Source organism: Heterodontus francisci, chromosome 36 (assembly GCF_036365525.1).
Source record: "Heterodontus francisci isolate sHetFra1 chromosome 36, sHetFra1.hap1, whole genome shotgun sequence".
NCBI classification, from domain to species: domain Eukaryota; kingdom Metazoa; phylum Chordata; class Chondrichthyes; order Heterodontiformes; family Heterodontidae; genus Heterodontus; species Heterodontus francisci.
The window spans coordinates 8946650-8971246 of record NC_090406.1 but is presented as its reverse complement, the minus strand read 5'-3'; the positions used below and the strand labels follow the sequence as shown (position 1 = coordinate 8971246).

At 45.0% G+C, this 24597-nt stretch overlaps 1 protein-coding gene across 2 annotated transcripts; it reads left to right on the top strand.

Moving 5' to 3' along the window:
* Positions 1-276: 276 nt before the first annotated feature.
* Positions 277-23426, top strand: use1 (unconventional SNARE in the ER 1 homolog (S. cerevisiae)). 2 transcript variants are annotated; one of them, XM_068016104.1, is made up of 8 exons: positions 277-391; positions 5547-5596; positions 6872-6950; positions 7693-7845; positions 9112-9130; positions 14279-14309; positions 16353-16512; positions 18326-23426. In XM_068016104.1, the coding sequence occupies exons 1-8, from the start codon at positions 290-292 to the stop codon at positions 18506-18508; spliced, it is 777 nt and encodes a 258-aa protein (XP_067872205.1). In that variant the 5' UTR covers positions 277-289; the 3' UTR covers positions 18509-23426. The 2 variants fall into 2 exon arrangements, with proteins under 2 accessions (XP_067872205.1, XP_067872206.1); XM_068016105.1 differs by having other exon boundaries at positions 301-391; positions 5502-5596.
* Positions 23427-24597: the final 1171 nt, after the last annotated feature.

Here is a 24597-nt window from a genome sequence, read left to right as displayed (position 1 = left end):
AGAACAATTAATGATAATGTAGAACATTATTTTTGTGAACTTAATGAAATAGATGAGCGTTTTGATTTTCAAATGCACTTAAAAGTAAATATTCACAGATTTTAAGGTAACAGGCGCGCTTAGACCCTAGGTGGCGCTGTTTGCTTTATAGAGGTCTTACAGAGTGAGGCCCATCTTGCTGCTCCTCGGGCTCTCTTTGTTTTTTTTTTGTGCCCAGAGTAAAAATGGCGCCTGCAGCCTCCGGAAGTGACGTTGAGGAAGTTGCGTTCAGGAAGTTGCGGCCGCAAAGATGGCAACCTCCAGGCTGGAGAAGAATTTCTTGCGGCTCTTGGTGAGATGCGAGTCGATGGCGGCGGAAAAGAGGGAAGAGAAGGACTGGCGGCTGGATAAGGTATCCGGGAGAGGGAGATAGTGGGAGCGCTGAGGCTGGCTGGAGATGGAGGCCAAATATTGGGCCTGAAGCAGGGGCCACGTCACAGGGGGTTGTTATGGAGCTGCTGCAGAACACTTTCTACAGCTTCTCATCAGAAACACCCTGTAATAATATCGTTTCAAATGTTGCATTGAGTGGGCATTTTCTTTCCCCAAGCCTTTATCCTGTTGTCATTATATTCATATATGTCTCATTTCAATTTTGCTATGTCAACTGTCACAGTGTATTACAGGCTCTGGGCCACAAGATGGCTCTGTGGAGTGGGTATTAGAATTTCCTATCATGAATTGGGTTGCCGCCTCTTGTTCAGTGCAAACTCGGGCAGGTCAACAGGTTATTTTTAATTCATTCATGGGATACAAGCGTCACTGGCAAGGCCAGCATTTATTACTCACCTAATTGCCCTTAAGAAGGTGGTGGTGAGTCACCTTGAACTGCTTAAATCTGTCTGCTGTAGGTACACCTAGTGTGCTGTTTGGGAGGGAGTGCCAGGATTTTGACCCAGTGAATGGAAAGGAATGGCGATATCTTTCCAAGCCAAGATGGTGTGTGACTTGGAGGGGAACTTGCAGGTGGTGGTATTTCAATTCGTCTACTGCCTTTGTTCTTCCAGATGGTAGAGGTTGCGTGTTTGGAAGTTGTTGTCGAAGGAGCCTTGGTGAGTTGCTGCTGTACATCTTGTAGACTGTACACACTGCTGCCACTGTACGTCGGTGGTGGGGGTAGTGAATGTTGAAGGTAGTCGTTTAGTAGTACAGAACTTGAGTATTGCTGAAAATAGAGACATGTTATCAAAGCTTTTCGTTTTGCACTCATCAGGACAATCTGCAAGAATAACCAATGTAAGGGAAAACAACAACTTGTACTGCATGAGAAGAGAGTGCTGATTGGTTGGCAAGTGAACTCTGATTGGTAGAGGCTTTGCCATGGAGAATGCACCAGTTTACAGTGAACGCATTGTAGGTTGGTCCAAAAGGTTCGAACACAGGGGATCCAGGGTGAGCTAGCCAATTGGATACAAAATTGGCTTGGTGATAGGAGGAAGAGGGTGGTGGTGGAGGGTTGTTTTTCAGATTGGAGGCTGGTGACCAGTGGTGTGCCGCAGGGATCGGTGCTGGGCCCTCTGTTTGTCATATATATTGATGACTTGGATGAGAATGTAGGGGGCATGATTAGTAAGTTTGCCGATGACACCAAAATTGGTGGTATAGTGGACAGTGAAGAAGGTTGTCTAAGGTTACAACAGGATATAGATCAACTGGGAAAGTGGACAAGGGATTGGCAAATGGAATTTAATGCAGACAAGTGCAAAGTGATGCATTTTGGGAAGTTAAACCAGCGCAGGACATATGCAGTGAATGGCAGGGCCCTGGGGAGAGTTGAGCAGAGACACCTTGGGGTGCAAGTACATAGTTCCCTGAAAGTGGCAACACAGGTAGACAGGGTGGTGAAGAAGGCGTATGGCATGCTTGCCTTCATCAGCCGAGGCATTGAGTACAAGAGTTGGGATGTCATGTTACAGTTGTACATAATGTTGGTTAGGCCGCACTTGGAGTACTGTGTGCAGTTCTGGTTGCCATACGACAGGAAAGATGCGATTAAGCTAGAGAGGGTGCAGAAAAGATCCACAAGGATGTTACCTGATTTGGAGGGCTTGAGTTATAAAGAGAGATTGGATAGGCTGGGTCTGTTTTCCTTGGCACGAAGGAGGCTGAGATGGGACATGATAGAGGTATATAAAATTATGAGGCATTGATAGGGTAGATAGCCAGAGTCTGTTTCCCATGGTAGGGGTGACTAAAACTAGAGGGCATAGATTTAAGGTGAGAGGGAGGAGGTTTGAAGGGGATCAAAGGGGTAAATTTTTCACACAAAGAATAGTGGGTATCTGGAATGAGCTGCCAGAGGATGTGGTGGAGGCAGGGACAGTAGCAACATTTAAGAGGCATCTGGACAGGTACTTGAATGAGCAAGGCATAGAGGGATATGCAATTAATGCAGGCAGATGGGATTAGTATAGATAGGCATTATGGTCAGCATGGGTGCGGTGGGCCGAAGGGCCTGTTTCTATGCTGTATGACTCTGACAGTTAGCTGTCAAGCTTTGTTTGAAATTTAAACCAGGCAGCTTGACTCTGATTGCTCAAGGCATTGCTCTGAGGAATGAACCAGCGAATGGCTGTCCCTTATTTTGTTTAGCTGAAACGGACGCAATGTTTGTACGTGTTCTTTCTGTCTGCAAAGAACAGGGCCCTGTGTATTAATACCTGTAGCTTCCAGTACATGCAAATGTACCACACTGCGAGCTCTACTGACAATCTTAAATTGGTTGTCAGTGTAATTCTTAGCACACTGAGGATTATTTAGCAAATGTTGTCCAATCGCAGAATCACATCTAATGTTGGACACTGCATTTTACAAGCATGGGCTGGTTGGGTACGGCCTGTACCTCGCCTGTTGCGAACAGCAGAAGGGACATGTTGTTTGACACGATCCACCAGTCTTTGGGACGTACGGTCTATATACCTAGCATCATACTGGCATTGAAATTCATATATCGCATTACTCATTTGTGTGATAGGCAGGATGTCTTTTTGGCTTGACAGCAGAATCCTGTTAGTGGCGAACGCCACACGTGTTGCTACTGCATAGTAACAATGTGAAACAGCGAGCTTTACCTGTTGCTCAAAATTTTGAAATACTTTTACCCTTCCAGGGTAATTTGAGATAGACTGGGCACTTTCCAGGGCTGAAAATGACAACCTGAGGCCAGTTCATAAGTTTGCGAGATATACAGCGAGACATGATCTGATCAGGGTCTCCATTGTCATGCAGGATGCCTTTGATTTGCCCTGTTGCAGCATCAAGCTTGCAAGGTGAGCAAATGGCTCGGGCCTTATTTACGAGGTTGCCGATAAGGTCAATCTTATAGCGTGTGGAATGTGTAAGAATCCCAACACATGTATTGACCAGTGAAGGTAGGTATGCAGTAGACTGTAGTAGAGAACCTGTTAGCAGATTTCTCAACTAGTACGTCAAGGAAAGGGAGCTCATTTGACTGATCTATTTGAAAGGTGAATTTGAGTGCAGAATGGAGCCCATTAAGACGTCCAGGAAAATTATTGCATGCAGCTGCAGATTCAAATATAGCAAAAGTATCATCTACATATCGGAAATATGCAAGAGGTAGGAGGGGCCCCATCCTGCACTCAAATTCACCTTTGAAATGGAGCAGTCAAATGAGCACCTTTCCTTTGTGCTAGATGTGACAGCTTGGTTAGAGAGGTTTGTGGTTAGAGTTCCAAAGTTTGCTTTGTTGATGAAAATTCATTGAAGACCTTGCTAACTAATGTCCCACAGCACAAGAGATTGAAACATAGAAAAAGTTATGGCAGAGAAGGAGGCCATTCGGTCCATCATGTAAAAGAATTATCCAGCCTAATCCCACCTTCTAGCACTTGGCCCGTAGCCCGGTACGTTACGGCACCTCAAGTGCAAGTACAAGTAGTTTTTAAATACGATGAGGGTTTCTACTTCTAATCCCCTTTCAGGCAGTGAATTCCAGACCCCCACACCCTCTGGGTGAAAAAAATTACCCCTCAGTTCTTCTGTAATCATTCTACCAGTTACTTTAAATCTCTGCTCCCTGGTTATTGACTTTTCTGCAAACAGAAACTGGAAGTGGGAGAAACATGGATTTCCAACTTGGTAGGCTGCACTCGTTGAGACGTTATGTTCCACTGGTTAACAATGGTGGATGCCCTGATCCTTCAAGGATTTTGTGTACTCGTTCTCGAAATACTTCTTGTGCATAGCGTTTGGCTGCATATAAAGTAACATGACCACAAGCAGCCCTGGCTAGCTTCAAGAAGGAGAGAGTGTTCGGGGAATGTGGGGGAACTGTCTGCAGTGCCCGCAGATAATCAGTGTTGTCTACCCCATGTTGATTTTCAGTGGGTTGGGCCATCCTAGCTTGGCTGGGGAGCTGACCATTAAATTTAGAATTTTATTCAATGCTTTTTGACCAGGAACCTTGAATTCCTTAGCTGGTGGGGTAGTAACGTGATCTGACAGATGCAGGTTAGTAGCAAAAAAGGTATTGTTTCACCTCCACAACCTATCTGGGGCAGGTGTTAAATAGAATCTGAGGGGAACTTGCTGCGATTAATTGAAGTTAAGAAAGTAGCTTGTGCTAATGGAAAAAATGTGAGTCAACAGACACTCTGGGGCACTGGAATTGAGAGGAAGAGATTTTACACTGTGGAGTGACATTCCCCAACCACTCCCCATCCCCCCACAAAGTAGCTACTGAAGCCTTCCTGTCGTGCCCTGATGTATGGTCTTGCTGTAGGTTTTTCTCCTAGGTGATGGGGACAATTTGTATCTCCCTATTGAGCAGATTATCCAAGGTGAACATGCTGTAAATGTCAGTCCTGGCTCAGTGGTGCAGCTCTTGCCTCTGAATCAGGAGGTTCAAGTCCCATTCTAGCCTCTGGAGCATAAACTAGGCTGGTGCTTCGTGCATCATTGAAAGAGCATTACACTGTGAAGGTGTCTTTCGGATAAGACGTTAAAACCGAGGCCCTGTCTACCTGTCCAGGTGGGTGTAGAAGATCCCTGGTACTATTTGGCGAAGAACATGGAAGTTCTCTGTGTCCGAGTCAAGCAGCACCACCAACAATAGACTAGCTGGCCATTCATCTCATTTACTGTTGTGGGATCTTTCTTTGTCCAAATTGTTGCTGTGTTTCCTCCGTGCCAACAGTGATTGGACTTCAGCAGTAATTCATTGGTTGTGAAATGCCTTGGGGTGTCCTGAGGAAGTGATTATAATGCTGGATAAAGAGTCACCACTGGCATCCTTTACCCACTTGCTGCATAACATCAGTCACCCTGCAGCCAGGGGTCCTGTTCATCTATTGCCAGGATTTTTAATGCATCACTTGTTGTGACTCCATCTTGTTGCACGCTTATTGTTCCCCTGAAGACTAATTTCGTGAGAGTCTGTGTTGTGCTGAAAAGTAGAAGCAAAACCTTGAATGAAACCAGCTTAAAATGATGTTTTTCAGTGAAGTTGCATGCTGCTAATGGCTGCTCTTTGTGGTTTACTCCAGTACGTCGGAGCTCTTCAGGAAATGCTGGTTGAATTGAAGAAGCACATCAGGTAAGGGAATTCTTTGGCAATTTGTTTCATCTGCCTGCAGGTTAAAAAAATTGAAATAAGAAGTAAAAATTGATTGCATTCTCACCTCTTGGGTCGTAAGATTCCAGTTTCAAGTCCCGCTCCGGAATTTCAGCAAAAAATCCAAGGCTGACGTTCCAGTATGGCAGTGAGGGAGTGCTGCACTGTCGGAGAAGCTGTCTTTTGGATGAGACATTAAAGCGAGGTTCTGTCTGCCCCCTCGGGTGGATGTAAAAGAGTGCATGGCGCTCTTTCAAAGAAGAGCAGGGGCATTATCCCTGGTCCTGACCAATATTCATCCCTCAATCAACATCACTAAAACAGATTATCTGGTCATTATCACATTGCTGTTTGTGGGAGCTTACTGTGCGCAATTTAGTCGCTGCGTTTCCTACATTACAACAGTGACTACACTTCAGAAGTACTTAATTGACTGTAAAGCATTTTGAGACGTCTGGAGGTTGCGAAAGGCACTATATAAATGGAAGTCTGTCTTTTTATTTAATAAGACAGTTCTCCCTCCCTTAGATTGGACTGCAGTGAAACAGTACAGTAATCAGGTTGGCTCAGTACTTAGATCAGGAATTCTGCGTCACCAGAGTGAGTGGAAACTCACTCCCTGGAATCTTACACTAACTTTTGGAGTGATATTTGGGTGAACAGGTGCCCTCATCCATATCTGATTTTGTTATCTCTAGAATTAACGATTCCAACATACTCCTGGTCGGCCTCCCATCTTCCACCCTCTAAACCTGAGCTCATCAAAAATTGTACTGTCCATGTCCTAACTCGCATCAAATCCCATTCACCCATCACCCCTACGTTGGCCCTTGGTCTGGCAAAGCCTCAAATTTAAAATTGTCATCCCTGTTTCCAAATCTCTCCATGGTCTTGCCCTTCCCTATCTCTGTAACCTCCTCCAGCCCTACAACCCTCCAAGATCTCTGCACTCCCCCCAATTCTGGCCTGTTGCACATTCCTGATTTTAATTGCTCCACCAATGGCAGGCGTGCCTTCAGTTGCCTAAACCCAAATCCCTTGAATTACCTCCTCAACCTCTCCTCCTTTAAGACGCTGTTGAAAACTTATCTCTTTGATCAAGCTTTTAGTCATCTCCTTATGTCAATATCTCCTTATGTGGCTCGGTGTTATGCTTCTGTGAAGCACCTTGGGATGTTTTACTATGTTAAAGGCATTATATAAATGCAAGTTGTTGGGCTGTGACTCTAATGATGTTTCCTTTTCTTTTCCTTGCAGCAAACCTGCCCCTGAGCTTCTAAATGAATATACCCGCAAAGTTGAATTCATGAAAGGGCTTTTGGAGGCTGAGAAACTGGTAGGGGCGATCTGTTTGTCATTTCTAATTTATACTTCTGGTACTTTCTCCCCTGGGGTGCAATAAGTAGATGTCTCCTATCACCCTGTTTATTCAAAGGAAGAGATGGCTACACGTACAGGTTGTGAGAGAGCTATACACAATATTTTATATCTGGTATGACAGACTGAGTTCTTCTAGCGATTCTACTGCAGTGCCACTGGTTTCATGTCCTGGGAGTGGGGCCACCTGCTGAAAGTAGTATTTACAGAGAGGATAACGAGGGAAGAAGTGTACAGAGCTGCCTTCTGGCAAATTCAAATGGTTCTTAATCAAAAAAAAAGTTAGAGATGTTAAACTGAGGCTCCATGTTATATTCCAGAAAACCAGTTGGTGAAGGATAGTACTGGAGCCAATCTTTACTCAGTCTAACGTTTATTTACAGAGTGAAACATTTCAAGCATACCTCTCCTAACTCAACCACACCACAGTTTCATAAGTGTCTCTGAAATGAAACTCTTTGCTCTCCACCTGTATACAATTAAGCACAATTGATATACAATTAACAGTCCATCTGCCTTCTTGGGTGGATGTAAAGGATCCCCTAGCATTATTTCGAAGAAGGACAAAGGAATTCTCACTGGTGTCCTGGCCAGTAGTTATCCCTCCAAGAACGTACTGTACAATTTGCAATTCCTCACTCCTATTCCTGGTTAATGGGTGCTGGATTCTGTTGATTAACTTTTCACTCTTTGGTTTCCAGCCTAACCCTACAGAGAAGGCTCTGGCCAATCAGTTTTTGGCTCCTGGGAGGACATCAACAACTGGAAAGGAGAGGATCTCAGCCACTAAAACAGTCCACCTCCAGACAAAAGCCAGATACACACGGGAAATGAGGGGTGAGCTCCTCGGCATGGTGAGTGCTCCAGCTTTAATGTACCAGTGGTTTGATACAGCCATGTTTAGAGTTGTCAGTTTTGATTGGGATGCATTTCTAGAGGTTTGCATCACCATGGCCTCCTAACTGCCTGACTAACTAAAATAAGGCTCTTTTTAAAAAAAAAACTCATACTTTTAAAATTTGTAGTAAACAAATGTGTTGAAAAAATGTGTGCGCGTTTTACATTTTTTCATAGCCCTGTGATTATTCTCCCAGTACTGCTCATAGCAGTGTCCTGGAGATTAATCTTTAATTCCTGGAGACTCCAGGGCAATCCTAGAAAGTTGGTAACCCGAGTCACCTCCTTTTCCATGGGTCTTGTATCCAGTTAGCAACTCTGATATTTTTATTTGCAAACTTTCACTTGTCAAGACGAGGGATGTTAGTACTACACACTTTGAACTCTGTGGCGCTGAGCTCAATAAATCTGGGATCTGGAGCAAAGGCGAGTAAAAGGAATTATGAGACAGATCAGCAATGATCTAATTGAATAGTGGCACAAATTCAAGGCTCTGAACAGTCTGCTCCAGTTCCCAAGAGAGTTTGTTGCAGATGCAATGTGTCTGTCACAACACAGTTAGTTGCAGGGTAAATCTCCCTTTACTTTCTGCCAACCTCAGACTCTGACTGTATGTGCAACACTTTTCTGTTTCCAATACCAGCTGTCCTGGGGCATATTTGAGTGATGTTAATAACTTGGTGTCAATTGCAGCCCTATTGCTAAGTTTATATCTCGCTGCTTGTCCCAAGCTGCAGCCATTCATTTTTTTTTTTCATTCGTGTCATCGCAATCGACTGCTCTTCATCTGTGGGATTCTGTGTTAGCTGAGGAACCCTCTATCTTCACATGTGTGTCAGCCACCCACTCACTCGTGAGGAGGTAGTCAACCGAGACCAACCAGCCCTCTGCAGGGAGGAGGATTGAACTGTTCCCCACAGGGCAGGATGGCTAAGCATTTAGGGGGCAACGGACAGCAATATTAATCCAAGCCATTCTAATACATTGCTTGTTGACCAGTTCTACTTCATCCCTCAGTCAGGAAAAGCGCCTAGTGCAGTCTTTTTGAACACAGCAAGATCCCAACAATGGTAATGAGCCAGTAGCCAATGAATTTTTTTTGTGTTGGATATTGACTGTATATAGGTGTGATGTTTCCTGTTTCTGTTCTGTGCAGAAATGAGTCAACAAAATAGAATCGCAAATGCCACCCTTAATTTATTCCTTTTTTCCTTGTTTTCCAGCCATCCCTGTCTTCCGATGGTGAGTAAATGCCGAATCCAAATCCTTGCCTGCTTGCTGATCAGTTTAACCTTTTTAATTTCCTTCTGATCTCAAAGCATTGTCACTAGATTGGCAAATAAATGCTGGGTACTTTAGGGGATTTTTAAGTTTGACGAAAATGTTGCCTTCTTAATCCTCGTTGCCGTGGGGATACAGTGGTCTGGCAGCTATGTTAGTGGGATAGAAGTGGAGGGCCTGTGCAAACAATCCTCAAGAACATGAGTTCAAATCGGACCATGGTCACTTTTAGTTCAGATTGCAAAATATATATACAAAAATCTGGAAATAAAAGGCTGGGATCAGTAAATGTAATCATGAAGCTGTCAGATTGACATAAAAAAGGCAACTGGTTCACAAATGGCATTTTGTTTTAGGAAAGGAAATCTGCCATCTTTACTCGGAGTGGACTATTTGACTCCAGTCACACACCTGTGTGGATTCGACTCTTAGCTGCCCTGTAAAGTGACAGAGTGAGCATTGTGGAAGAGCAACTAGGGATGGGCAATAATGCCAACTGTGTCCACATCCTGGGAATGAACTTAAAAAAAAAAAATCAATCAGATCCTACCAGTGTGTTGGCAATTGAGTAAAGCCCATTGAAACCCAGTTTCCCCCACCTCCACTGCCCACGCTTCACTTGTGTTGACTCATTACAGTAGCTAATTTATTTTGTGGGGAGGGGGCAGAAGCAGAATGAAGGGGGAAGAGAAATTGGCACACAAGTGTCTAAGTCAAACTGATCACATTGGTAGAATAAGAAGCAGCAGTCATACCCTTAGTGCGATCCCCTCTCTTGTGTCATTCCTAAGACAGTATGAGTTAATTGAGAGTCTGGTGTTTATATAGCACCTTATGTCATTGCAAAAGTGCTTCATGTTGTAGTGAATTACTTTGCAGCACAGTGACTATAATGTAGGCAAGCATGGCAGCCATTTTGAGCATGGCAAGATCCCATCTATTTTAATGAGTTGTATGACCAATTAATCTCTTTTTTTGCTTGATCTTCATTGAGGGAGGGATATTGGCTCAGCCACCAGGAAGAGTTCCTGCTCTTGGTCAGACAGCACCCCTGAGATCTTTTAATGTTGACTTGAGCAGGCCTCCATTTAACATTTTTTTCTCATTCATGGGATGTGGGTGTTGCTGGCTAGGCCAACATTTATTGCCCATCCCTAATTGTCCTTGAGAAGGTGGTGGTGAGCTGCCGCCTTGAACCGCTGCAGTCCATGTGAGGTAGGTACACCCACAGTGCTGTTAGGAAGGGAGTTCCAGGATTTTGACCCAGTGACAGTGAAGGAACGGTGATATAGTTCCAAGTCAGGATGGTGTGTGACTTGGAGGTGTACCCATGCACCTGCTGCCCTTGTCCTTCTGGATGGTAGAGGTCGCGGGTTGGAAGGTGCTGTCAAAGTAGCCTTGTTGCGTTGCTGCAATGCATCTTGTAGATGGTGCACACTGCTGCCACTGTGTGCCGGTGGTGGAGGGAGTGAATGTGTAGATGGGGTGCCAATCAAATGGGCTGCTTTGTCCTAGATGGTGCCGAGCTTCCTGAGTGTTGTTGGAGCTGCATCCATCCAGGCAAGTGGAGAGGATTCCATCACACACCTTACTTGTGCCTTGTAAATGGTGGACAGGCACTGGGGAGTCAGGAGGTGAGTTACTCACCACAGAATTCCCAGCCTGACGTGTTGTTGTAGCCACAGTATTTATGTGGCTGGTGCAGTTCAGTTTCTGGTCAATGGCAACTCTCCAGGATGTTGATAATTGAGGATTCAGCAATGGTAATGCCATTGAACATTTAAGGAAAGATGGTTAGATTCTCTCTTGTTTGAGATGGTCATTGCCTGGCACTTGTATGGCACGAATGTTACTTGCCACTTACCAGCCTAAGCCTGGATATTGTCCAGGTCTTGCTGCGTCTGGACACAGACTGCTTCATTATCTGAGGAGTCGTGAATGGTGCTGAGCATTGTTGCAATGAACATGCAATCATCAGCGAACATCCCCATTTTTGACCTTATGATGGAGGGAAGGTCTTGATGAAGCAGCTGAAGATGGTTGGGCCTAGGACACTACCCTGAGGAACTCCTGGGACTGAGATGATTGACCTCCAACAACCACAACCATCTTGATCTTGTTCTGATGAAGGGTCGCTGACCTTAAACGTTGACGCTGCCAGACCTGCTGAGTATTTCCAGCATTTCTTGTTTTTTATTTCAGGTTGCCAGCATCTGCAGTATTTTGCTTTTATCATATAACCGCAACCATCTTCCTTTGTGCGAGGTATGACTCCACCAGCAAAGAGTTTTCCCCCTGATTCCCATTGACTCCAGTTTTTCTAGGGGTCCTTGATGCCATACTCTGTCAAATGCTGCCTTGATGTCAAGGGCAGTCACTCTCACCTCACCTCTGGAGTTCAGCTCTTTTGTCCCTGTTTGGACAAATGCTATAATGAGGTCAGGAGCTGAGTGGCCCTGGCAGAACCCAAACTGAGCGTCACTGAGCAGGTTATTGCTGAGCAAGTGCTGCTTGATTGCACTGTCGACGACCCATTCCATCACTTTGCTGATGATCAGGAGTAGACTGATGGGGCGGTAATTGGCCAGGTTGGATTTGTCCTGCTTTTTGTATGCAGGACATACCTGGGCCATTTTCCACATTGCCGGGTAGATGCCAGTGTTGTAGCTGTACTAGAACCGCTTGGATAGGGGCACAGCTAGTTCTGGAGCATAAGTCTTCAGTACTATTGCCAGAATGTCGTCAGGACCCATAGCCTTTGCAGTATCCAGTGCCATCAGTTGTTTCTTGATATCACATCACATGAAGTGAATCGGTTTGGCTGGGGACTTCAGGAGGAGGCCAAGGTGGATCTTCCACTCAGTAGTTCTTGCTGAAGATGGATGCGAATGCTAAAGCCTTGTCTTTTACACTGATGGGCTGGGCTTCCCCATCGTTGTGGATGGCAATATTTGTGGAGCCTCCTCCTGCTCCTGTTAGTTGTTCAATTGTCCACCCACATTCACGACTGGATGTGGCAGGACTGCAGAACTTAGATCTGATCTGTTGGTTGTGGGATCGCTTAGCACTGTCTATTGCATGCTGTTTCCTCTGTTTGTCATGCAAGTAGTCCTGTGTTGTAGCTTCAACAGGCTGACACATCATCTTTACGTGTGCCTGGTGCTCCTGGCATGCCCTGCTACACTCTTCTTTGAACCAGGCTTGGTCCCCCGACTTGATGGTAATGGTAGAGTGGGGGATATGCCGGGCCACGAGGTTACAGATTGTGGTTGAATACAATTCTGCTGCTGTTGATGACCCACCGCGCCTCGTGGATGCCCAGTTTTGAGTTGCTAGATCTGTTTGAAATCTATCCTGTTTAGCACAGTGGTAGTGCCACACAACACTATGTGGGTACCCTCAATGTGAAGACAAGAGTTTGTCTCCACAAGAACTACGCAGTGGTCACTCCTACCAATACTGTCATGGACAGATGCATCTGCGACAGGTAGATTGGTGAGGATGCAGGTTTTCCCCTCTTGTTGGTTCCCTCACCACCTGCCGCAGACCCAGTCTAGCAGCTCTGTCCTTTAGGACTCAGCCAGCTTGTTCAGTAGTGGTGCTACCGAACCACTCTTGGTGATGGACATTGAAGTTCCCCACCCAGAGTACATTCTGTGCCTTCACTACCCTTAGTGCTTCTTCCATGTTGGTTTTCATCATAAAGAAGCACTGATTCACCAGCTGGGGTGGCAGGTGGTAATCAGCAGGACGTTTCCTTGCCCATGTTTGACCTGATGCCACGAGACTTCATGGGATCCGGAGTCAATGTTGAGAACTCCCTCCCGACTGTGTAGCACTGTGCTGTCACCTCTGGTGGGTCTGTCCTGCCAGTGGGACAGGACATAGCCAGGAATGGTGATAGTGGAGTCTGGGACTTTGTAGGGTATGATTCTGTGAGTATGACTGTGTCAGGCAGTTGCTCGACTGGTCTTTGGGACAGCTCTCCTAATTTTGACACAAGCCCCCCCCGATGTTAGTAATGAGGACTTAGCAAGGTCGACAGGGCTTGGGTTTGCTGTTGTCGTTTCCAGTGCCTAGATCGATGCCGGGTAGTCCGTCTGGTTTCATTCCTTTTCTTACACTCTATAGCTCAACTAAGTGACTTGCTCGGCCATTTCAGAGAGTGTTTTCAGAGACAACCACATCGCTGTGGGTCTGGAATCACTTGTAGACCAGACCATGTAAGCTAGATCAGGTAAGGACGGCAGATTTCCTTCCCTAAAGGAACATTAGTGAACCAGATGGATTTTATAACAATTGACAATGGTTTCATGGTGACCATTTGACTAGCTTTTAATTGAATTCAAATTTCACCATCTGCCATGGTGGGATTCGAACCCCTGTCCTCAGAGCATTAGCCTGGGCCTCTGGATTACGCATCCAGTGATATTGCTACTATGCCACCGCCTCCCCATCTGACTTGAAAGGTGGCATCTTCAGCAATGCTTACAGTCCCTCCGTGTCCCGTCTCTTGTTTTTTGTCCCATTTCCATCTTCTTTTGCCTCACACCATCATCCCTTTTGTCATTTAATCATTTCTGCCTTCCACCCAATCAGACCTTCCCTTTTGTTCTTTTCCTCCCCTTCACCCTTTTCCTGCCTCTGTATTTTGTGTAAAAACCTGTTGCATCACTAACTTTTTCCAGTTCTGATGAAAGATCATTGACCTGAAATGTTAACTCTGTTTCTCTCTCCACAGATGCTGTCAGACCTGCTGAGTGTCTCCAGCATTATTGCCTTGCTCAGTACTAACTCGCTTGAGCAACGCAAATATATCCACTGATCGTTTGTCTCATTGTTCTTTTTTTATTGCGGGATCTTCCAATGTGCAAAATGACTTCTGCAATTTTCTTCCACAAATTCACCTTGAAGCAATTTTAGACATTTCTGAGCTTGATATGTTGAAATGGAAGTATTTGCTATCGATTAAAAACTTGATTCTTTTTCCCTTTTTAAGCAGTGGATGAGGGCACCTAATAAAATAACTGTTCTGTGTAAGAAAATTCATCAGTCAGGAGGCAAGGTGGATTTTTTAAAAAACAACTTTGTCTTAATTTGTTTTTTTAGGTTCTGAAATTATTGAATTGAGAAAACGAAGGTGAGGATGTTGTATTTTTTTGTAAGTTTATGAATATCCTTAACAGTCTGTCTTGCAGTCATGATGTTTCCTGGTTTCCCCAGCACGGCTAATTCCTGACTGGAATTTAAGCAGGAAATGTGGCCGCTGAGCTCCAGTGGATAGTAGTGCACTGTGTAGGAGGGTGGTGCAGTTATCCTCCTTCACTTTCACAAGCATACCTGAGCTGAGCTTCCAACTCCATATCCCTTCCACCTCCCGGGATGTCGAATGTCTTTACCCTGCCTCAGCCCATCTGCTGCTGAAAGCCTCATCCATGGCTTTATTACCTCCAGTTCCCCTGTCTGTCCCCCACCCCCACTGTAACCTTGAGCTCATCCGAAGCTCTGCTGCCAGTATCCTAGCTTACACCAAGTGCTGTTTGCCCATTGCCCCTGTGCTCACTGATCTACATTGGCTCCCATTCCAGCCATGCCTCCATTTTAAAATTCTCATCTTGGTGTTCAAATGCTTCTTGGGCCTTGCCCCTCCCTATCTCTGTAACCACCTACAGCCCTCCAATATCTCTGCACTCTCCAATTCTGACCTCTCGCTCATCCTGATTTTCATTGCTCCACCATTGGTGCCATGCCTTCAGTTGCCTGAGGCCTAAACTCTGGAATTCCCTCCTGTACCTCTCTTCCTTTTAAGACGCTCTTTAAAATCTACTTTTTGACCAAACTTTTGGTTACCTTTTGCTTCTATCTGTTTCGGTGGCTCAGTGTTGAATTTTGTCTAAATGCTTGTGTGAAGTATCTTGGGATATTTTGCTAGATTAAAGGTGCTACATAAATAAAAGTGTTATTGTAGCCTCCCCAACCCCCACCTTTATGCAAGGAAGTCCTGCCTAGCGCTAGCAGTGACACTGATGCTCTGGTTTGTAAAGCAAATGTATTAGAAGTGAGTGGAAGAGCCAACAAGCAGATGTCTGGTGCTGTCTGCCAGTAATGTGTCTCTTGTAAATATTAATGCAGAAAGATTAAAGTTTATGGAGCGGTAATTTGCAGCTAATCACGATGGAGGTATGTGGCCAATTTACGTTTTTAAAAAAAACACTAATGTTACTGCAGGGACGCTTATTACTTGCAAATTAAATGTCTTGTCTGCAGTTGTAATGGACACATTAATCTGTGAGCAGCCCCATTAAAATAGCAAGCACAGGAATTTCACATGAACATGTGTTTGCATTTTCACTGTGTAATGTTACTGTCAGCCATAGTTCAGTGGCTAGCAGTCTTACCTCTGAGTCAAAAGATTATGGGTTCAAGTCCTACTCCAGAGTCCTGAGCACACAATCTAGTTACAGTACTGAGGGAGTGCCGCACTGTCGGTGGTGCCATCTTTCAGATGCAGCATTAAGCAGAGGCCCCGTTTGCCCCCTCAGGTGCAAAAGAAAAAATCCCATGGCTGCAGTTTGAAGAACAGGGGCAGTTATCCTCAGTGTATTGGTCAACATTTACTCCTCAATGGACCTCGCTTTTTAAAATAAAATAATTATCTGGTCATCAACACATTGTTTGTGGGAGCTTGCTGTGCACAAATTGGCAGCTGTGTTTCCTACATTACAACAGTGACTACACTTCAAACAAGAAGTACTTCATTGGCAGTTAAGTGCTATTTGGAAGTCGTGAAAGGTGTTCGAGAACTTCCAAACCTGTTTGTGAAGAAGATACCGAGACCAGGCTGTTTAGGTAGCGATTGTTTATTGCTTGCCACTCCGAACAACACGCAGCCAGTGCTGGCTGGCCTTTGAATACAATTAACTAATCAACACCTGTTTACCCTATTACCTTGAACTACCAGATATTTATCATCCATTAACAGGACTTTAGACCCTAATAAAAGGCGCTATGTAAATGTAAGTCTGTCTTTTTTTCCTGTGTGCAGCAGCAATTAAAACTCTAAAGTTATTAGATAAACTGGAATGAATCTGACTACATTTTAATTGTAATGCTTTAGATCACATACGCATGCATTTTCTTTTTTTTTTGTAAATGTTATCCTCCTCCCCCCTTTTTTTCCCAGCGGACTGGCAGATGAGAAACAATCTGCCACCGAATTGGACGCCGTGCTTCACCGTCACCACAACATGCAGGAACGGCTTGCTGAGGAGATGCTGAGCCTGGCCCGTAACCTGAAGAACAACACGCTGGCAGCTCAGAGCGTCATCAAACAGGACAACCAGGTAGGGACCATGCCCCGGGGTGGGACAGTGGCACTGGATGAGGCGCTGGCTGCATCGTCACCACAGCTGAGGTTCCTCCAGTGGGGCAATACTGCATCAGAGATCCCTATCTCAATCCCCGCTGAGTTAGCAGATTTCAGCTGGGGCATTTAAGGGGAAACTAGGTAAGCATACAGTGATAAAAGAGTCGAAGGGTATCTTGAATACTCAGTGAGCTGGGAATTCCAAAGATTCACAACCTTCTGAAGAAATTTCTCCTCATTTCAATGCTGAATAATTAACCCCTTATCCTGAGACTATGCCCCCTAGTTCTAGACTCTGCAGCCAGGGAAAGAGCCTCTCTGCATCTACCCTGTCAAGACTTCTTAAATGTTATACATTTCAATGAAATCATATCTCATTCTTGTAAACTGCAGAGAATATAGGCCCATTCTACTCGATCTCTCTCTATATTTAAACTATAAAGACTTTTTTTTTAATGAATGTCGTTGGGAGTAAGCCACTTACTGCACTCCTTCTCCGTGTCCTTTTAACTTGGCTAAGATAAAGAAAAATAACACCAGGAACAACCAGTTATTGATGGGGTAAGAAAACAACAATTGGTCTTTTTTTGTACTGGAGCAGGGAAGATTTGGCAGGGCTGGTGGGAGGAATTTAATTGGTTTTAAAATTGAGGGAGTTAGTAGTGAAAGATCCTTTCCTCTGGCTGATGAATCAGTAGCAGTGGGTGCAGATTAAGGATTCTCAATAGAAGGATGAATGAAGGAAGTTAGAAGGAATAGTTCCACATGTTGGAATGTGAAATGCTTTACCTCAAGACCTATTGAGGCCGAGGCAATGTCATCATTTTAAAGGGAAACTGTATACATCCTTTGAAAGGAATGTAAAAGGATAAGAGGGGAAAAGGAAGGAAAATGGGATCTGAGTAGATGGTTCCAGTTTGAAGAGCTAGCACTGGAACATTGGGCCAAATGGTCTATACTGTAAATTCTATGATTTTAAAGAATTTAAACGTTATAGTTGGGCTGAAACATTAAAAAGAACTGCTGATTATTCAGTGCTGTATTCTTCACATAATAAAATACTAATCTGGTATTGAATCACTCCCCTCAAATTATTTTCTCAGGGATGGGACACTGAATTACTTTAAGTGGGATTATAAAATTGCTGTTGCTAAAAGAATTTGCACCAGAAATGAATTCTGCACCCTTTATGTTGGAGCTTGTTGCCTCTTTTTTTAAAAAGAAAATATTTTAATTCTCTTGCCCTCCCCCTCATGCTTGGCTGCTTGAGTCGTAAAGGGAGAGAGGGAGCCTCACAAGACGTGCACTATCTAAACAACTAGTTACCTCCCGAGCAGGGCTGCCCTCGTGACTCACTTAGTCATTGCATTGTCCCATGGATTGGAAAACAGGGGTGGAAATCCATCAACTGAGTCAGTCCAGTTGGTAGTCCCGGATGGGGGAAGCTGCAAGGGTCATATCGCACCCCTGGGTTGGGGACGTGAAAGTTCGTGGAACAGACTTGCCGGAGTTGGTGTGAGGGCATAATCAGACTCGGCTGTGAGGCCTCTTGCAGTTGAACAGCTGGCTGATGCTGATTGTTGCATGGGCATGCTGCTGCAAAGAATGGCTGGTAGCCATTGCCGCTGAGCCCCAGCGTGAACTAGCAGCATCATCAGGGTGTGGGGCGGGGGGGGGTTTGCGTTGAGGGGAGGGGAGGGTGAAGACTAGAGTGGTTGGGATGGGAGCGGAGGCGAAGAATTACTTTAACCAATAAAATTCACTGCCGCGCCTGTGTTGTTTGTGCGCAGACACTGACCCATTCACTGCGGATGGCGGATCAGAACTTTGAGAAGCTGAAGGTAGAGTCGGAGCGTCTAGAGCAACACACAAAGAAATCGGTCAACTGGCTGCTGTGGCTGATGCTGGTCGTGGTGTGTTTTACCTTCATCAGTATGATCCTCTTCATCCGTATCTTTCCCAAGCTGAGGTGACCGGAGAGTCACTGTTCCCCCACCAACCCCCCACATCCACCTCTGGACTGCACCATATATACACACACAACATTGAGGGGGGTTAGAATGGCTTTCAGCCCATGGAAGTTCCTCTCCTGTCTGGATTTAAAAAGGGCCGTGAACTCGTGTCGCTGCTGCATTGCAACAGGCTTGAGCGGAGAGGCAGAATGCAGGTAGCAGTGTGTGATCTCCTAAATCCGCTGGATGTAGGTGTCTCTCAACAAGAGAAGGATTTAGACCCAAAGGCTAACCAGTAATTTAAATGTACTGACATCTATTTACAAGATTCCCAAACTGCTAACTTTCCCCTTTGCCTGGCCTGATCTAGTGAATGATGGACCTTTATTTGATATTTGCTGCTAACTTTGCACTAATATGTTTTCAAAAATTATTAAAACATTTATGAATCTGCAACACAAATCCATGTAACAGCTGTTCAAATGGATGTGGTTAGTTTAAAGGTCTATTTTATGATTCAGAAGAACAACTTTCATTTCTGTAGCGCCTTTAACATAGTAAAGCATCCCTTGGTGCTTCACCGGAGCATCATCAAACAGGGTTTGCCACTGAGCCAAGTAAAGAAATGAGTCCAGGTGACCAAAGGCTTGGTCAAGGAGATAGGTTCTAAGGAGGGTTTTAAAGGAGGAGAGAGAGGTAGAGAAGGTTAGGGAGGGAATCCCAGAGCTTGGGGCCCAGGCAGCTGAAGGAGTAACTGAAAAATGGCAGAGCTATGCAAATAGGGGATGCATAAGATGCCAGAATTGGAGGAGTGCAGCGATCTCAGAAGAGATTGCAGAGTTGGGGAGGGGCAAGGCAATGGAGGGATTTGAACACAAGGATGGGTGTCACTTGTAGGCTATCCACAGGGAGGACAAGAGTTACCAAGCCAGTCTTTTCTGGGTGCAGGCACTACCATAGTTTGGAGACCTGGACAGCCCCAGGTTCAGCCTCTCGGCGTGGGGTTGGTTGTCTGGTAGCACCAGGAGCTGCTACAATTGGTACAAGTGGGTTAGAGCGAGGAAAATCGGCCAGGGTCCCTGCTCCTGATTGGTTTCTGGTGACCCATGCTGGAAAGTGTGTGTATGTGTTGCATGAGGACAGGATATGGTTTGGCTGTGACGACTGCCACAGTTGAATAGCCTGTTGCCACTCGGCTGTCTAGGCTGGCAGCTGAATAATGGCCACTCTGGTGCAATGCAGGAGGGCTGCTAGCCGTGAAGTTGTACCCCAGCGTGTAGCAGAACCTTTTGGAAAGAGGGGGAGAAAACTCTGAAAAAGGCCCAGTTACTAGTGTGGATGAAAAGTTATAAAACAATATGAATTATTTTAACTGTTCTCTGAATTTCCAATTTGCCTTGTGTGAAATATTTCAGCAGGTTGTAAATTCCATCTGGATGTCACTGTGGTATCATTCTCTGTCTGAATTTTTTTTTGCTCTTTAAAAGTTGCCTGCCCAGTTTGTTGTAACCTTTGCTCATCCTGCAATGTGCAGTCAATTGATGCCACAGTTTTTATCTGTGAGAACGTTGAAAATATACTCTTCAGAAAGTGTGACCTCCTTTGGTAATTAAACCTAATTGTGTAAACTCAGTCAATTAATGAGCCTGTTTTCTCCTGGCAGTTTTTAACCATTTAGCTTTCACTCAGCATTGAAGGTCTCTTCATCTCAACTAAATGCTGAAAAGTGGAATTAATTAGTATTTAGGACAGGTGGCACTTTTAAATTTCAGGATCTGAGGCAAGGTTTGAAAAAACAATTCTGTGCTTTAGAGCTGCAGTGCTGTAAATGTCCACCAGATGCCAGCAGTCAGCCAGCTGGTCAAGATGCAGCCAGAGCAGAAGATTAGTTTGATCAGCTGGAGAATGCTGGAGTCAAACATTTATCGTGATTTACTTTGCTCTTTCACAAAGCTGAGTGAGCTGCTGTGCACCCTCAGAAATTTGTGTTTATTTCACAATTTATCAAAGTTCTTTTGTATTTCTGTAATTTTAAATGAACTTCCATCAGTTTGGTTACACGTGAGAATCTACCACAGACTACTTCAGAGAGCATTAAGAGTTTTGTTGGCCGCATTTCTCTTCTAACTTTGAAAATGGAAGGCACTGAAGAGGTAATAGAGGTAGGATTGTCCCCCCCACCCACCTCTGGCATTGTCCTGGAGATTCCAGGAATTGAAGATTAATCTCCTGGACTCTGCCACGAGCAATTAGGGGAGAAAAATCAAAAGGGTGTTTTTGTTTAATTCATTTTCTTTGAGCAGTTTTGCTTACTAGTTGTATGAAGATAGTAGTTGGGAGAAAATGACTAAGCAGCACAGGAACAGGAGGAGGCCATATGGCCCCCTCGGGCCTGTTCCGCCATTCAATGAAATTGTGTCTGATCTGTGATCTAACAATATATATGCCCTTGCCACATATCCCTCAATACCTCTGGATAATGAAAATCTATTAATATTCGGTTTAAAATTAACAATTGATCCAGCAGCATTTGCCATTTGCAGAAGAGAGTTCCAAACTTTCACCAGCCTCCAATTGAGCTACCAACTGGCTCTCAGAAGGTGGTGACTCTCTGAGGATGGAGATGTTGGATGACCATTAGTGGGAGTGTTGGTGAGGCAGAACTTCAGTTCACGAAATGTCCAGGAATACATTCAACCTGTGTTGGGAACCCTAAATGGAGGAGTGGAGAAAACCTATGTGTTTGGGAGGGGGGGGAGGGGTGGTATTTGATTGGTAACCGTTCCGATATAATTGTAAAGTCACGTCTTTATTTTGCCTCCTTTCTTACAGGAATGCTGTCTTTAGGGTCCCTGAGAAACCTATGGGGTTGCTGATCCTGTATTCTTGTGTTGTTCATCAAAAGTGGGCCCCACGCATCAGTTTCTTTGTTAAAACTTACCTTTGCTCAAACATTGGGAATTGGCATTCCTTGCATTGCTGCAGCTGGCAAGTTTATAGTTGTGGTCTTTAAGCCAAGCCTCTACTCCTAGGGAGCTACGGGGTTTTGCAGAGTGGCCATATTGGTGGGTAGTTTTCATTTAAGTAAACCCTAAAACACTTGTCTCAGAAGCTAGTGAATTAAAACCATAAGTTTTTGTGTCTGTTTTATTTTCCACCCCACAGTTACCCTGTGGCAACTACTTGGTGTCAGCTGTGGCTCAGAGAGTAGCATTCTTGCCCCCAAATTGGAATGTTGTGGATTCAAGTCTCACTCCAGATATCTGACTCAAAAACTAAACTTGAATCTTCCAGCGCTCTCCTGTGTGAGTGCTGCACTCACACATCAAAGGTGTTGTCTTTCGGATAAGAGGTTAACCCGTGGCCCCATTTGCCTCCCCAGATGGACACGAAAGATCCAGTGGTGGTATTTTGAAGAGCAGGGAAGCTCACCTTCAGGAGAAAAACTGATTATCTGGTCATTTAATTCCAGAGATAGCAATGGCCACCTCAACCCCAGAAAAAACCACTACTTCCTTGGAACTGTTGCCCGTTCAACCAGTGAAGGCAAATTGATCAAAAATGAAAACCTGCATGAACCATGTGCATCAGTCTTTGATCTCATTGAATGAAGGAGCAGGCTTGAAGGGCCAAATGATCTGCTCCTGCTCCTATTTCTTATGTTCTTGTGTAATCACAAGGATGGGGATGGTTGAGAGAGGCTTTTTAGTTCCTGCAAAATTGTAAACTTTCTATGGTTTCCCCATCATAACCCCCAACTGGATCTTAAAATGTTTTACATCTACTACACTTTATAATGCTATTTCTTGGGTCAGTTGCCCTTTGTGTGAAATACTTGCTGAGGCCAGTCCCAAATTTGCCTTTCACCTGTTAGAACTTGTGCTGCTGTTGTAGATGAGTTTGGAGGAATGCAAGATTTTATGATTCTGCTCTTGCTTTGTCCCCACTGTTTTTTTTTTCCACTGTGCGCTTACTGTCCTAGTTCTTAGCCTCTCAGTCCTACTCTCAGCCTCTCCACCTTTCCCAATCGCTTGCTTTCTTTCAGATTGGCATCTGTCTTTTCTCAGCCTCTGTGGAGTGTTATTTAAATGCAAGTCTCTCACTCTCTGTAAACGTGAGCTCATCCAAAACTCTCCTGCCCTTATCCTAACTCGCACCAAGTCCTGATTACCCGTCACCCCTGTGCTCACTGGCTCCCAGTCTGGCAAGCCTCAATTTAAAAAAAAAAAATTTCCATGCTCATTTAAAAATCCCTTTATGGCCTGCTCCACCCCATCTCTGTTACCATCTTTATCCGTGCAACCCTGAGATCTCTGCGTTCCTCTAATTCCGGCCTCCTGCGCATCCCTGATTTTAATCGCTCCCCCATTGGTAGCCGTACCTTCAGCTGCCTTGGCCCTAAACACTGAATTCCCTCCCTAAACCTCTGCCTTTCTACCCCTCTCTCCTCCGCCAAGACACACCAAACTTTGTGTCACCTGCCTTAATATCTCCTTATGTGGCTCAGTGCCAAAATTTGATTTATGATGTTTTTGAGAAGCACCTGGGATGTTTTACTACGTTGAAGGGTATGTATAAATGTTTGTTATTGGGAGTTATAGCCCTCCTGAGGAGGCTTTCTCCTGTCTTTCCACACTGCTATTCTAGAATATTACATCTGCTGATGTGTTCCTGGTTCTTAATTGACAGTGAAAACTAGACTGACTGATTTCTTATTGAAGTCGTTGATATGCATTTGTGGCTGCGCCACCTTCAATGCATCGACCATGCTGTGCTGTCTGATATTATAGCCACAGGCCATTTGGCTAATTGCATTTCCAAGTAGTGAATAAAAAATGAGTAATGGACACAGGCGTTGGGCCTGCAACCCGAGTATTAGTATTTGCATGGCATATGCATGTGATCTTTAACCTGTTTTGTGCATTTGTTGATAAAATGGTCAGATGAAAAGCAGAGTGTGTGTGTTTTTTGATCCTTGTGAGTGCTGTACATTCCTTGGTTACTGACTGGCGTTAGATGTTCGTAGAATAGTAGAGCACAAAAAGAAGCCATTTGGCCCATCGGGTATGTGCCAGCTCTTACGAAGAGCAATTCATGTTAGTCCCAACCCTTTCTCCGGATCCCTGAAATTTTTCCTCCTTTTAAATATTTATCTAATTCCTCTTTTGAAAGCTAATATTGAATCTGTTTCTACCCTCTCAGGCAGTGCATTCCAAATCCTGACCGGTGAGAAGTAAATATACACTTGTGAAATGCGCTTACCTGTCGTGTGTAAGGCATTTTCTGCTAAAGTGAGTGCATCTGGCTGAAACAGTGTGGCTCAAAAGTTATTTCTGTTGGAGATTTAATATTGGCTTGTGATACCATAGATGGCCTTAGGATGGCGACAGAGCTTCAAGCCTGCAAGGCAATGCACTTGCTGGGCTGGATTTTAAAGCCCCCCCTGTCGGGACTGTTGGTGGTGGGGGGGGGGGAATGAAGATCGATGTGACAGAGGCCCGCCACCGACCCCGACAGCAGCGAGGCCTTGTGGCGGCCGTCCCACTGCTCGGCGACAGGACCCCCCCCCCCCCTCCCCCCCATTTCAATATGTAAACTAATTTACATGCCTGATTTAATGAAGGTCCCGTCACCTCCTTAACCACTGCACCGATCTTCATTCGGACGGCCAACAATGCTGTGCCTTCGAATCCCCGTTTGGGGAAACGTGGTGCGACACCTGTGGGGCGAGGGGAGGGGGATTTTTTTTCTCTATGCGGGAGCAGGGTAACAACAATGCGGATTGATCGGGGTCGGTGATGGGAAGGGGTAAAGGGCAAAGTTGCTGAACTTTGCGGGGGTGGAAAGTTCAAATTCGCAATATTTGAATGCGGGGTGGGGTGGTGGGAAGGGCACGAATGTTTGGAAATGCCATGGTGTTTGGGGGGGGGGGGGAGGAGAATGCAGTTAAAGATCATTTAATTCTGTTTTGTGGAAATTTAATTTACCTGGCCCTTTAAATTTTAAATGCCTATTGAGGGCTGTAAGTCCTTCCTACGATGGCTCACCTGCCCCCTCCATGTCATTGCGAGGGGGGGGGGGGTGGGTCAGGCGCCGTGGCCATGCAAACG

What these genes read in the sequence shown, in the direction of transcription:
- use1 (XM_068016104.1), top strand. Translation starts at nt 290, where the DNA reads ATGGCAACCTCCAGGCTGGAGAAGAATTTCTTGCGGCTCTTGGTGAGA. An exon ending in TTTTGGAGGCTGAGAAACTG is followed by an intron (nt 6,951 to 7,692) that starts GTAGGGGCGATC and finishes TTTGGTTTCCAG; the next exon opens with CCTAACCCTACAGAGAAGGC. An exon ending in ATTGAATTGAGAAAACGAAG is followed by an intron (nt 14,310 to 16,352) that starts GTGAGGATGTTG and finishes TTTTTTTCCCAG; the next exon opens with CGGACTGGCAGATGAGAAAC.